This window comes from Sylvia atricapilla, chromosome 3 (genome assembly GCF_009819655.1).
Source record: "Sylvia atricapilla isolate bSylAtr1 chromosome 3, bSylAtr1.pri, whole genome shotgun sequence".
NCBI classification, from domain to species: Eukaryota; Metazoa; Chordata; class Aves; order Passeriformes; family Sylviidae; genus Sylvia; species Sylvia atricapilla.
In genome coordinates this window covers 63,507,733-63,521,628 of record NC_089142.1, presented here as the reverse complement: position 1 = coordinate 63,521,628, position 13,896 = coordinate 63,507,733, and the positions used below count along the sequence as shown (strand labels likewise).

Genomic DNA, 13,896 nt, shown 5'->3' with positions numbered 1-13,896 from the left:
GAGTGATCCAAGAAGACGTGCATCTTTACAGCAGCAAAACCAAGGAGGCCTGTTATCCCCCTGACTGCTTCAAAGGTAGTGGAACTTGCCATCTAGGAAGCTGGCAGCTCCTTGCCCCAGCTCTCCTCTTGCCTGGCCATTTGCAGCATGAAATCAAATTCCCAACAGGGAACCTGTTCTCCTACACCCTGCATCTTATTTTGCAGTCTGTGACTGTAGGGAACCAAATTTCCCCATTAAACCTGGGTGAACTCTATGGAAATAACATGGAAATATCTTCCAACAGCCATATTACAAAGTACACTGACTGCGAAGCATTACATGTTGTACTGGATACCAAGAGACAGCTACAAATGTGAAAGAATACATCCCACCACATCTATCCCATGACAGAAGAAACCCCTCTCCCAGCTGCCATAATGCCCTCTGCCACTGCTCCCACCAAACATGGAATGGTCATGATCTTTTAAATAGAAATGTTTTAACCACATGAAGTTAGGAATTTTGAAACACCAAACTACATCTTCTATCTTCTCCCTTACCCTCAACTCACTGAAATGTCTATCAGCTCTCTGAGCACGACTGGAAGAAAAGCTGCAGTGTCATTTTTTCCCTTGTCAAAACATAACATTGCAAGTGCCATTTCTCGTATCTGCCCTAATTTGAAAGTGCAACCGGATGGGCAGGAAATAAATTCAAGAAAAATATGTACATGCTTGCACCACTTTTTTGATACTGAAGATTGTACTGTTAAAATAAGCATGAAAAAAAAATCCAGGTCTGATCTTCACAAATCGCAGAAAAAAATGATGAGGGTTTAGGTTCTTTCCCACTTCACGTGTTGCTGCACATCAAGGTGCATCCCAATTTGACTGCCATCTAGCAGAGCTATTGGGACATCTAATTAAGCCCTGTTCCCTTTTAGAACCAAAGCAATCTCTGGAGACATCAGTTTCTGATGCCCTGGACAGGTGCCAGCTATCATTTTTCTAAAGCCTGAATTCTTCTTACATGTTTGCCTTTCAAGCCGTGCATAACAGAAAACCAAAAGCAACAGAACAAAACAAAAATCCTCAAACAAACAAACAACCACCCTGAAAAGCTATCCAAAGAAAACAGCTGGAGTAAAAATAAAATTTCAATTTGAGGGTTGACACAAACCACACTGTCTAGTCTGCAGGCAGCTCAAGCACTAAGGAAAGCCAGACCCAGAACCTACCAGTCCCTGTGCTCCCACTGGTGATAAGAGACAGGAGATAAAGAGAGGTTAGGTCAGCCCCAGCATATCTTTAAAGAGTCAGCACTGACTCGGAAACCAAGCACTGGGAAAAAAGATATTAACCATTATTTTGATAAGTAAAACCAAATATTCTTACAACTCCAAAGCAAGAGAAAAGTATTTTGCTATTATCTCTCACAGTTGATAGCACATATTTTATTACCTATTCTACTTCAGGACTGAGGGTGGAGTTTCCTTATACAGTGAGGAAGGAAAGAAATATTTCAAAAATTATTTAAGATTAAGAAAATCTTTTGGGGAAACTCATAGCAAACATAATGAAAACAAGTAACTTACTCAAATGATCTGGCAGAAAGTATGTCCTTTAAAGCAGTAACTCAAAGTAACTCAAATTGCTAAGTATTGCACCACAGCAGAAGCTAAAATGATGTATCCTGTCCTGCAAAAAGTCATGCAGGCAGGCAGGCAGGTGACTTGTGATGAATGGATCTTTCTAAAACTATCAGTGAAACAACTAGTTATAGAGCTACTCTCATGCTCCAGATTTGCAGCTACAGTGTCTTGTCCCACCCTTGGAGACAGACAGGAGAAACAATTTTTCAAACTGTCAAACGTAGAATAAAAAATTGAGGTTTTCATACCTTTAAGGAGCAGGAATGAACAGAACAAATATAAACATTTGGGGGGAAAAAGTATGCCTGTAAATAGAGCAACTTTCTTTCAATAAAACCTCTGTCACTATTTGAAATTGTTTTCCTAGAGAATTAAATCTAAAACAATGACCTTTTACTTGAAGAAGGGACACGGTTCCACTTTGATCCTATGTAAACGCAGGAGCCAAAGTAAAATCCTTTATCTATGTGTCTTTTTGTCATCAAAATATGATTTTCAATGAAAAACCTTCATTTTTATTCTTACCCTAGCTACAGCTATACTGCTGCAGTTTTCAATTAGGTACTGCAGACAGCATTTGTGAAATCCTGCTGTGGTTTCTGATTACTGCAAACAAAAAGTTCTTCTGTAATAAACCCATCAGTGTTTGCAGGTGCAGACACAAAGTGCTTAGCCTTAAAATTAATAAAATAAATGGTTTTAGGAATGGGCTGCCTTCTGCCTTAAGTGAGGAAGAAAACAAACACAATGAACTCGTGAATTAGTTTGCCTTATCTTTTGTTTGCCTTACTCTTCAGACAAAGGCCACAGAAAGGGCAAAATCTTTTAAAGAGCTGCTGTAGGTCAAGAAAGGAATCTGTAACCAACTTCTCCAAATTCATTCAGGAATTTCTTTGCCACAGAATTTGAACAAAGAGGGCATTCCTGGTTGTGCGGGTGGGACCAGAGTGTACAGAGCCTTAACACATGACCAGAAGAACACTAATTATATGGAAACAGTGGCTGCTCGTCCTAAATTTAGAGAGAGGCTAGAGCAGAAATTCCGAACAAAAAAGCCTGGGAAAACAACAGGCAATCCAGTAATTTCAATCTGCTGCTAGAAGACTTGCTTCTCAAAAAGACTGATTGTTTTGCAAGGGCTGTGTGCCAAATTAGCTTTGATTAATGGATGCAACAGGGCTTTATTGATAATGTTTACTATTAAAACAAAACAAAAATGCCCCTTGCGGGCACTTTCATTTACCCAGTCATCTGTGTATTGCTCCAGAAAATTGCCACAGGTTGGCAAGCGCTTTTTCCCCTCAGATTGATGTCGTCAGTGTTTCACTAACCCTGGTAACAACAAGCCACTGGGGAATGCTCTGAGGCCACCTTTGGGTAATCAGGAATACCAAAACCACAGGCAGCATGAAGAACATATGAATTCCCCCACTATCATCCTGGCACCCAAAGACAGCTGCACAAGGATGAGGAGAAAAGAACAGGTTGTTTCCTGAAATACGCACAATTACAGCACGTTGCAACCAAACAGAGCAATGGTCTTATATCAAAAAAAACACTCTCCAAGCCTGAAACAAATGCCAGACCAACAGAAAGCAGCAAAGAGAAAAATCAGTTTTTCTTCTGCCCTAAGGCGTACAAGTGTGCGGACAACACCATCCATACTACCTGGGGAGCTGACTTCATTCACACCATCCCAATGCTTCCCTAACAAGAAATAGCTCACTGAAAAATCGGGGTAAAACCAGCAGCACTTTAAGTCCTTCTCTCCTGATTTAAAGCTATGGGCCAAAATACACTCAAGTCCTTGACAAAGAATTACAAGAATTGGCACTTTAGCATGAGCTGTCCTTGGGCAGTAAATTGAGCCAGCATTCTTATCAGTACCCGTGCTAGGGCAGGGTGACAGAGCCATTTGCAGATTGTTACAGCTTCACATGAATAGTGCCATGTGAACTATTGCTGCATTCCCACCTGTCCTGATTCCTTCCTTGCTACAAACCTGAGACAGCCCCGAGGTGTTTTCTGCCGTTTTCCCTGGGGCAGAAACACAACTGCTTCTTCACTGAGATTCCGGTGGCGTGTGAGAAGTGTCAGCACGGAGCAGCCAGAACAAAATGGGTTATTCCTTGTTCGACCTGATTAATTTAATGAATTTGCTCCCTTCCTCACAGTCCCAGCTGAATGACAATCTGACAGAGACCATGGAAGAGCTGCAAGCTGCAGCCCCCTTGCTATTGACAGCTCCACAGTCAGAGCCAGCCAGCACCCCGGTGGGAAAGGAATGGTGGGGCTGAGTGCAGGGCATCTTCTCCCTGTGCAAAACCAGGTTATGCTGGTTACAAGTCAAATACAGAATTTAATACCTGATTCTGGCACTGCATGTCACAATACCTCGTTTCATTTTGAAATGATAGTGCCGTATTTACCATATATGGCATTACATGCATTACTCAGGGTTAATAAAATTGAGTTAGTAACTCCTGGATGAGAGTTTCCATGTAAGCGTACAGTAGGCTGTAATCAGTCACCCTTACTCATCACCTCTTTGGCAGTCTGGATTACAAGGAAAAAAAGATACAAAAGACTCTATGGAAATTACAAGCAAGTACAAACAAATTTCAGTTTCTAAAAGGCAACAGCCTCCATTATTCATTAGTTTCTGTCCCTATTTCAGACATTAAAATTAGACATGAATGACAGAATCCAAATACAGAGCTTGTTTCTTCCAAAGGCCGCTCTTTAATTAATATAGTCATTAGCAAGGTGCCTGGAAGAGTGTGATTCAGAGTATTAGGTCTAATACACAAACTGTGAGCATCCCCACTGCATTAGGGAGCAAACACCTGCATATGCAAAACAAAGTCATGGGGAAGAAAAAAAAAAATCAGACATGCAAACAAGCAAAAGGAAACAGAGGCAGCAGGTGACAGGGGCAGGTCTGAAGGGACGTGACTGATGGGGACACGCTGCACAAAGGCAGGTACCCCTCTAAAGCAGTCAGGAGGCAAAGTTGTGCCTCACTCCAAGAACTGCTACCAAACCTGACCTGCTAACTGGCAAGAACAGCATCTTGTACCATGATTCATGGACACGGCCCCCAGTTCAAGCCAGAAGTGAGAAGAGGTGTGGGCAGAAACCTCCCCCGTCCCCTCCAATATCCACAATGTACACTGGTGCACTGTTACTACGGACCTGTATTAACTTGGAGAAAGTGTGACCAGGGATAACTTCTATTTAACATCCCCATGTGCTACTCTCAAGCAAAACACAGCCCTGTCACTCCCCCTGCTTAGGTGTTTGATCTGACAACTTCTGAGCAGCTTTATATTAAAACCTTCTGTGGTGCTTCTCAGATCTCTTATTTCGGAGTGAATGGGTGAGTGATGCCCCAGTTGCAAAGCACCTAATCCACAGCCTGTAATTGCCTTCCAAACACTACAAGTTCACCCCGACTCAATGACCAGGGAACCAATCTGCTTCAGGCAGATAAAGTGCCAGGCAGAAGTTGCCATGCCATATGTAAGGGAAGCTCTAGCAGGAGAAGAGGGTGTACATATTAATTACCTCTCCTTGGGATGGAAAATGTGCCATCCTCTTAAAGTGTCCAACATACACACTCCTATGCTGAAAATACAACTTGCTTAGGTATCAAAGCACCTAGGCCTTACATTTTACCCACTTCAGCTCAGGCTTCGGAACAAGCTAAAAATTCAAGTTGTAACAGCATTTACACTTCAATTCTTCAGAAAAAAAAAAAAAAAAAAAAAAAAAAAAAAACCACCACAAAAAACCAGAGATTTCCACTTACAAATGGGAGAGACTGGTAGATGAATTATATTAATAGACAAATATAAGCAAAGATAAACAAACACTCAAACCAACCCCCAACAAACGTGTTTGGAGAAACCTAGAGTTAAGTTTCATTATTTTTATTGAAGTTCTTCAGCTAAAAGACAAGAAGAAAATTTATTTCACAGTTTAAATCACAAACTGTCAAGTCCACCCTATTTAATTGTTCCAAGTATTATAATAGAAGTTATATACTCTTTTTCATAATTCATCAACTTTAGTTATTTAGCCACATTCTTAACTTTCAGCTTCACTTTCTTTTCATTTGTAACAGATTGGAGGAAATACAAGAAGTTGTTATGTTTGCAATGTTCTGCCAGAATGGTGACCATGCTATGACCATGCTGGAGACAAAGACCCTCTCAGTTTTAGAGTACAATTCATGAAACATTTGGCTAACAACTGCATAGAAATAGAATTTCTCATGTACTCTATTACTCGATGAGCAGTGCCTGAGAAAGCACATAGGGCACGCTGTTTCAGCTCAAACAGTGCATCCAATCACTGTAAATCATCTCGTCTGCTTCATAAAATACAGCTACTTAAGAGTAAAATATGAAGGTCAGGAGGCATCAGCTTTGACCCCTCGTGAGGGGGAAACATTTGCCCCAAGTTTTCAGCCTAAGGATAGGCTGGACATTAGCGGGTACCCTGGGAACAAGAAAAAAGTGTATCAAGTGTATAAAAGTATAGGGAAGTTTACATATCATGAAGTAAAACTGGAAACCTTTCCAAGCAATACAGTCTCAGAAGGAAAACCACAGCACCTCATGTGTTTCTTCATGGCTGCAAAGAAGCAAGCAAAGGAGGGCTGCACCAGCGACTCTGCTAATCTAAACAGCACAGAAACTGCAAGACAACCTGGGTTGCATGTCCCTGTGACTTTGGAAAGACAGGGTTAAGTCAGGTGCTACTCAGTTTGTGTTTGCCACCACTGTGGTCTTCCCCAGTGCAACCAGCCAAGAGAACTCCATCTGGAGCTACTCTGCACCTGAAATTCAAAGTGTCCTACTGAAGGTAACCACAGTCAGGGTCTCACCTGACTGCGGCACAGAGCTGCCCAGAAGGAACTGGGATCTGCCCCCAGGAGTTTTCAAACACCAGGGGTTAACTTACCCTCTGCCTAACAAAAGCACACTTCTAAGACACGACTCTAACACATGGATTCAGCAACACCACACAAGCCTGTTCTTCCCTTCGGCTCCTCCATCCTAACAAAAAACATTCCACAGTCCCCTGAGAGATTAAGACTCTTCAACACAGTTAACTTACATTAGTTATGGCTCTTGGAGTAGGCAGTGAAACCAGCTACAACTCTTCATTAAAAAAACCTACTGGGAAATGTCCTTTAGCACAGACTGCTGTTCTCCAGTCACTGCTTCCTGGAGAGGCACAGACACGCTGGGATAGCAGCTGGGAAAAAAGGAAGGACTGCAGCAAGTTTATAAGATTATAGAATTGGTTTTTTCATTTCTATTTTTACCTGGAAAACTTTTGATCAGATAAAAAAATATTGCTTTTAAAATTAAAGATATTTGCACTTTCAAATAGCAAAGAATTTGAATTTGGCAAGGTTTTTATAGAATAAATAACCATGATGTCTGGATCCATTTTTTTTTATAAAGCAGAAGTAAAGATGTGGGTTTAAACAAGTGGTTCTGTGATACCAACATCGCTTACTTAAACTTGTTTCTGTAGGTTACAAATTTTTGCTTAGCAAACCCATTTTCAGATTCCCATCTATGGCAATATTTTCCAGCAGACATAGGAAAGGCCGCAAAGTTTTTATTAAATTTGTCTTTATGTACAAGCACACAAAAGTTGGTGCTTCAAGCTGGAGTTAAATGCAGGACTTGTGACTGTTCCCAGCTGTTTTATCAGCCTGAAAACTTTTGCCATTATATGTCATGGAAGTTTTACAGAACCGTGTGCTCTGCCATGATAAAAATACGCTAAGACAAATAGTACATACATCAGTAATTGAAGTAGTACCCCTGTTCCCAGCTGTGCGTCCATGAAAACGCAACATCCAACAGTCCAAACACAAAAACTTGATATAAACTTGACCAATTGTTAGGAATGCATAGAACTAAATCCAATTTTATCTTTGCACACAGAACCTACATGTAAAAGGTAGGAGAAGACAGAAAATTGGCTCCTGTATCAAATCTCATTTATTTTTTGCTTTTAAATGCTCCATTTTGCATATTTATGCTTATACTTACTAAATAAATATCAATTTTTTAAAAATACAAAAAATCGCCCCAGAAAACGTAGAAAACAAAGCAAAACAAAACAAAGACAAAAAAAAAAAAAAAAAAAAAAAAGCCTTTCACCAAAAGTTATATAAAGCATATAATATTTGTTTTGGACCTATTCCAGCCTCTTACACAAATGCTTTTTGAGGTTTCCATAAATGATTATTTATGGACTTGCTCAAAGCTTCAAGAATCCTTTTCACAGACACACACGCTCCAACACTACAATCCATCACATGTTATGGCTTCTACAAATGCTAACAGTTCCCTTTGGGTTTATGGGCCTTTATCTATGTAGTAACTGATGTGACTTTTTCCCCCTTTAAACACAAGATCTTGTCCAAAAACATACAGGAATAAAAGCCCAATAAAATTATTTTACATTAGAATAGCAATAAGAAGTCTGGATTTGGTAATCTTGCTTACGGAAACTTAATAGTTATTGGTACTCTTACATCTCATTACTAAAAAAAATGTGATTACCTGTCTGTTCCTGAAACCCCCTTGTAACCTATATTCATGACTTAAAACCTAGATTTTAAAAATTATTTGGACTAAAGACTGGGGTGATGCTCTGTTGCTACAGTTAGGTGAGATCAGAGTTGCCTATCTCTACCCTGAGTTTCTACAGGAAACACTGAAAATACAAGCTCCAAAACCCGAAAAAGTCTTGAGTCTCAAGTGTGCCTCTGGAACGTGAAGGAAAAAAGTGTGTGATAGTATTAAACTTACCCGATGCACATTTAACCAAATTAACTAAAGGGCATATATTTTACCAACATAATCAGGCAGCACCAATACTGCTCCTGTGACAAGTCAGGAATTGTGCCGTTTATGGAAATCTGACCCCTTGGTAAGTGCCATGTTCTCAGACCAGGATAAGTCATTAGGAAGTTAACTGACAGCTTTGGTCCGAGTTGTCATCAGGATGTTAGAAATGCTTTCATGAGACACACTGCAAGGACATCCATCAGACACACTGCAAGGACACAGAAGGCTCAGTCCACAAGGAGTTATTTATGAATTTAAATTACTTTCAGCGTTAAAACAAATTCTCACATTTAGACTGGTTTTGCAAGGAAAAAAATGGGCACTTCACACACTTTGTTATTAGAGACTGAGACTTGGTCAGCAAACAGCAGAAAGCCAGTGGCTGCCACCTTCTGAACTGGGTTTAATCAGTCATTAAAACACAGCAGTTACCTGAGAAACAAGGCTTCTCTAATGACTTTAAACAGGCTTTCCAGGTAATATAACCTGCAGTAAAAAGCAGCCAAGACTTTTGACTTTCATGATGCAGAAAGATTGGAGAGCAACCAAGTGAAATGGAGGGGATGAGTAAAACATCAGCGCAATAAACAGGGACAGGAGCTGGGGGAGAGCTTGGAAAAACCTCGCTGTGTAAGAGCTTCTTCTGATGCAGTGGCCAGACCTGACTGCTAGTTGTGCTTCTGCAGCACCTGGCCAGAAAAGCTCAGTTTAGATGTTGTAATGCTGCCATGTGACTCATTTCCTTTTCAAAAAAGTTAAAGTAAATATGGTGAAACCTGTGCCATGAACTAACTCGTGTTATCTCTATTCAAAGTTACGTGCTATGTCGTACTTGTGATAAACAGCACAGGCACACACGAACCACTGTCCTATTCTTCCACCTTTGCAACACACCCAAGCACTTTTGTTTCAAAGAATACTCTCAGTCTTTTTCCAATAAAGTGGTTTCTAAAGGAAAAAAACAGTCTGAGCTTCAGTCTGAAAATATGTGCTACCCCAGAAAGTAAAACATCTAAACTAAAAAGTCTGATTAAAGAAGAAGAAATATGAGAGTTACTGTGTGCCCTCATTTCAAAGGGCCTCCAGCTGACTGAGGAGGAAGAGGGCTGAGCAAGAAATGCTTCAAGAAACAAAACTTTATTTTACTCTCAATTTTTATCATCTCCTCTAGTAAGAGCTTTATCAAATGTGAAGTCTGATGGGTGCTACCAGCTCCAAAACACTCTGCACTACTGTGTACATTTTAAAAAGAAAAAAGCAGCAGCAGCCCCTGCCTTTCACATACGCAGGGATCAGCCACGCAGGACATCGGGGTGTGCCCCAGGTTTGCAGTTACCATTTACTTTTGTTCTTCTTGCTCATTTCAAACTGACAGATCCAACCAATCTCTGTGCTCGCTACTGTGTGCAAGCTCCTGTTTGCAGCCAAGGCAGATTAGCCACTTTGCTGGTGAAATACCACGCAACACATGCTGCCTTGTGCCTGTCACCCAGCAGCCTCGTGGGAATGCAATCTGAGCCTGGAGGAGCAATGGAGCGGCAAAAGAAGAGGTTCAAAAAGACAGGAAGAGAAACAGCTCAGAAAGAACAACAATTCCTTCATTTCCCGCTTCTGTTATTAACACTCCTGCCCCTACACATACAGTTAGGAGAAGGAGAGACTGTGATTTGTCACACTTACTTCTTTTACCAATTTACCTGAGTAAGAACTGGAGGGAAAACTATTCTGATAGCTGAAAAACTATTAGAATTTTTTCTATCTTGAAATAGTCTGGTTTTCTATATAACACTTGCTATGTCTGCTGTGCAGCCCATCTCTTTCTAGTTTGTGTTAGTTTAGTGATATGGTTAATTTGAGCACCAAACAACACTGTTTTGAGCCCTCAGCTTTACAAAGGCTGGCAAGCAGTCATAAAACAGAGCAGTGGAGCAAATTAATTTGAGAACACAAGTGGCCATTTGTCACACACATTTTGCCTTGGAGCACAAACCTAAGACAACCACTCTGCCAGGTATGGATTCTCAAACTCTTCCAACACCGTGCAAGCCTGACTGGCAGCCCAAGCTAAAACACTTGCAGCTGTGTCAAGTTTCTCCTGTCCAAATATATAACCCCACACTCCCTTCAGCCCTGGCAATCCCTGTCAGTCTGGCAGAGGATCGTGGTCAGACGAAATGCACAGTTAGATTTATGAGCCAGGCAGATTTTACAAGTTGAGTCAAATTGTTCCTGGCAAAGAGGAAATAAACCCTGCATAATCTACACCTCCCTACACCTTCCCATCAGAAATGACATATTGTCATCTCCTCAATAGGCAGGCAGGGAGGCTTTCATAGCTTGCTGCCCAATTACAGGAGGAATTCTGCCCTCCCCCCTCCAGCCTGTACAATGGGTTCTTTATGTAAATCACTCAGAAAAAATTAATACACCATTAATCCATCAGGAAAGCTTCCTTTTCCATCTCTGCCCTGTGGCGTGAGTGCAGGCTGAGGAAGGCAGCATGAGAAACTTCATGGAAGTCACACAGAATCCAGCAGAAGAACCAGGTGATTCTTCTGATCCCTGCAAGATCCTATCCCACAGGCATTAGAAGTAATCTAGCATCACTGTACAATACCAACGTACCAATGGTCAAAAGTAAAAATTACTGGTTGCAAATGCAAACTCCCTTTTTAGAGTATTTCAGCAGTGAAGTAGGTTAAAGTATTTCAGCAGTGAAGTATTTCAGCAGTGAAGTAGGTTAAAAAACAATCTTCAAAGCACAGATTAAAGTTGTGTCCTAGCGTGCAGGGAGCAAAGCACAAGCATATCCTGTGTTAGTGTTCCTGCATACAAACCATTTACTAAAGCCACTGTTTTGACACGGAAGTGAAATTCTGGTCAAATAGCTATTAACTGCTCCCAGAAATGCAAAGATATAAAAGGCCCTTTGAAGATCAAATGCCCTTGGAGAGCCTGCCTGCTCTTACAAAAGTGACCTTAGAGCGCAACTGAGTCAACCTTACACTTTCTATTAACAAACTACTGCTCTGGCAGCACTAGAGAAGTTACAACCAAATCACTCACTTTACTGAGTATTTTCAACCTTGCGTGCACACGCATCCCACTGCCTGCCAGCCAGCTACTGGCAACTGCAGCTCACCAAGTCACGTGAGCAAACTTCTGAAATTTGTTTTGATTTATGGCAAACAAGAGGTAATTGGTTCTTTAGTGACCTGACAAACTTAATTCAAAAACAGACGACAAAAAATAAAAGTACTTTTTAGCAGTCTCATATAAAATATACTCCAGGTCTGAGCATTTCAAGGGTTCAGTCAGAGCTGCTTATCTTGTATCCTAGATGTCCCTCCTCTCTGTGGAGCAATTCCCATCACTTTCTCATCATCTCTTTTATTTTGCATCTGGGACCTTTTCTCAGTCTGCCCTCATAAAACAAAATAAACTTAATTTTTTCCCAGCAGGACCATGAGGCAGTCATCCAAGAAAAGCCACCCAGTCATTCAGAAGTGGAGTCTTAAATGGCTTTTAGTTCCACATTTTAAAGAGAGATTCTTGCAGCACCTGCCCGAAGACTCTGGCACCAATGACTACTGGCTACAAAAAGCATAAACAGAACTTACCTATATCCCACACAATCCGTACCCAGATGGGAAATTAAAGGTTTTTCCTATTAATAAGCTTTCACAGTTTTAACCCCCCAAAAACCTTGGCAAGGCAGTGCTGCACCTCGGCTTTTGTGCTGCCTTCCTCCTCCTCCCCCACCTGCGGCTCCTGTTCCCGGTGGGACCCGAGCAGCTGGACAGGGCAGCACGGAGCAGGGCTGGCACTTCAGCTGCAATCGCAAGGGTTAAAGAGAAAGCAAGTCACCTTTTCTCTGCTGGCTCCGGTAGGTCCAGTTCTCGTCATCCTCGTCTACCTGCTGCACGCACATGGAGGAGAGTTCCCCATCGCTGCGAAACAATCTCTTTGTCTGCCTTGACAAGGACGAGAAATTTATCCAGCTGACAGCACGCGAGAGGGAGCCTGGGTTTTGTTTGAGTTTGAAAGATCTCGAAACACACTCCTTTTTCATTTTTTTCAAGCCAGCCACTGGCGTCGGTTCCAAAGAGACCTCTCTGAAATTGTTCCTGTCCCCCTTCTCAGGGGTTTTCGTGGAAGGCTAAACAAGCTCAATCCGACTTCAGTCCAGGTTTCCTCTCGCTGCCTTTAAACCAGCACCAGTATGGAGGTAGGCGGCTGTGCCAGCGCAGCTCCCCTGAAGCTGTTTTGATACAGCACTTAGGGAGCTGCCAAAGAAAACAAAGGGGAGAAGAGCAGCAGAAAGTGGCACCTTGCAGCAGCTCAGCGGAGCATGTAAGGGCTGAGCAGAGGATAGCACTGAGGCAAGTGTTTTCCCCATTCTCCACTCAACAGCAAAAACTGGAGCTCCACTCTTCTCCCTGGCATCGCTGCCCAGGAGCGTGCAGGCAATTCAGTCCTCTCTTCTGGCTCATCGAAAACAGCCCACGAGGAGGGAAGAGCGGGCAGAGATCACGCCCTGGCATGGCACAGCTCACGGGGGACAATAAAGCCACTACACTTCTGCCGCCTCATTCTGGCTTCCCTGCTCTCCCTTAGAGAAAAGCCTGGTGAAGGAGCTCCAGGAAGGCTCTCCTAACAATAAAACCGACTGCGTGGCTATCGCTTAGGATTAGAGTGAAATATGATAGGCTCGCTCTCCGAAAAGCAAAACTCCTCCTTTCCTCAGCCAGCTCAGTGGCAGCACAAACTTCTGAACTCTGCGTGCAGAATTAGGAAAGCACTTGTGCACCTCTGCGGACTTGGAGAGGGGGAGAATAAAATCTTGGAGCTTTTCCACACCAAAAGCATCCCGAACAGTGTGCTGAAAATATTAGTGCCCCCGTAACTGGTGGTACATTTGAAAAGGAACTAAATAAAAGTGCACAGATACAAACAAAATGTTAGCAGGTATTTAGCGATCGCGCTCTCACTGGGGTCACTACAGCTCATAAAAACGGGTTTCACTCGCAGCTGTCACATTCTGCTGCCTTCTCTTTAAACTAACAGCTAGGAAGAGCATTCCACAGTGTGAAAGTTTTAAAAAGCCAGGCACTACTGAAAGCTGCAGTGCTTGCCCTGCATGCCAATACCAACGCTGCTCCCAGGAGGGAATAAGCCTGCAAGATGGAGAGGCAAAGGGAGCATTTTAAAGCAGACAGGAGCTGCTTAGACCAAGGCACCCCAAAACTCATGGGTTTTGCTGGGATTGGTCGCCAAGATAAAAGTTGCCCCCCAAAAAAACCCCAAAAGAAACAACAAAAAAACAAACCCACAAAAAACCCCACAAGTTTCTATCTTGCAGCAAAAAAATAGACTTGAATG

The 13,896-nt window shown here is 42.1% G+C and overlaps 1 protein-coding gene across 4 annotated transcripts in view; it reads right to left on the bottom strand.

The window, feature by feature from the left end:
• NHSL1 (NHS like 1) overlaps nucleotides 1-13,097 on the bottom strand; it is a 102,672-nt gene extending 89,575 nt beyond the window's left edge. For all 4 annotated transcript variants that reach the window (XM_066315580.1, XM_066315582.1, XM_066315583.1 and 1 more), the window contains exon 1: nucleotides 12,382-13,097. In XM_066315580.1, the coding sequence (XP_066171677.1) occupies nucleotides 12,382-12,586 (205 nt within the window). In that variant the 5' untranslated portion in view covers nucleotides 12,587-13,097. The remainder of the gene's footprint in view (nucleotides 1-12,381) is intronic.
• Between the last annotated feature and the right edge of the window lie 799 nt (nucleotides 13,098-13,896).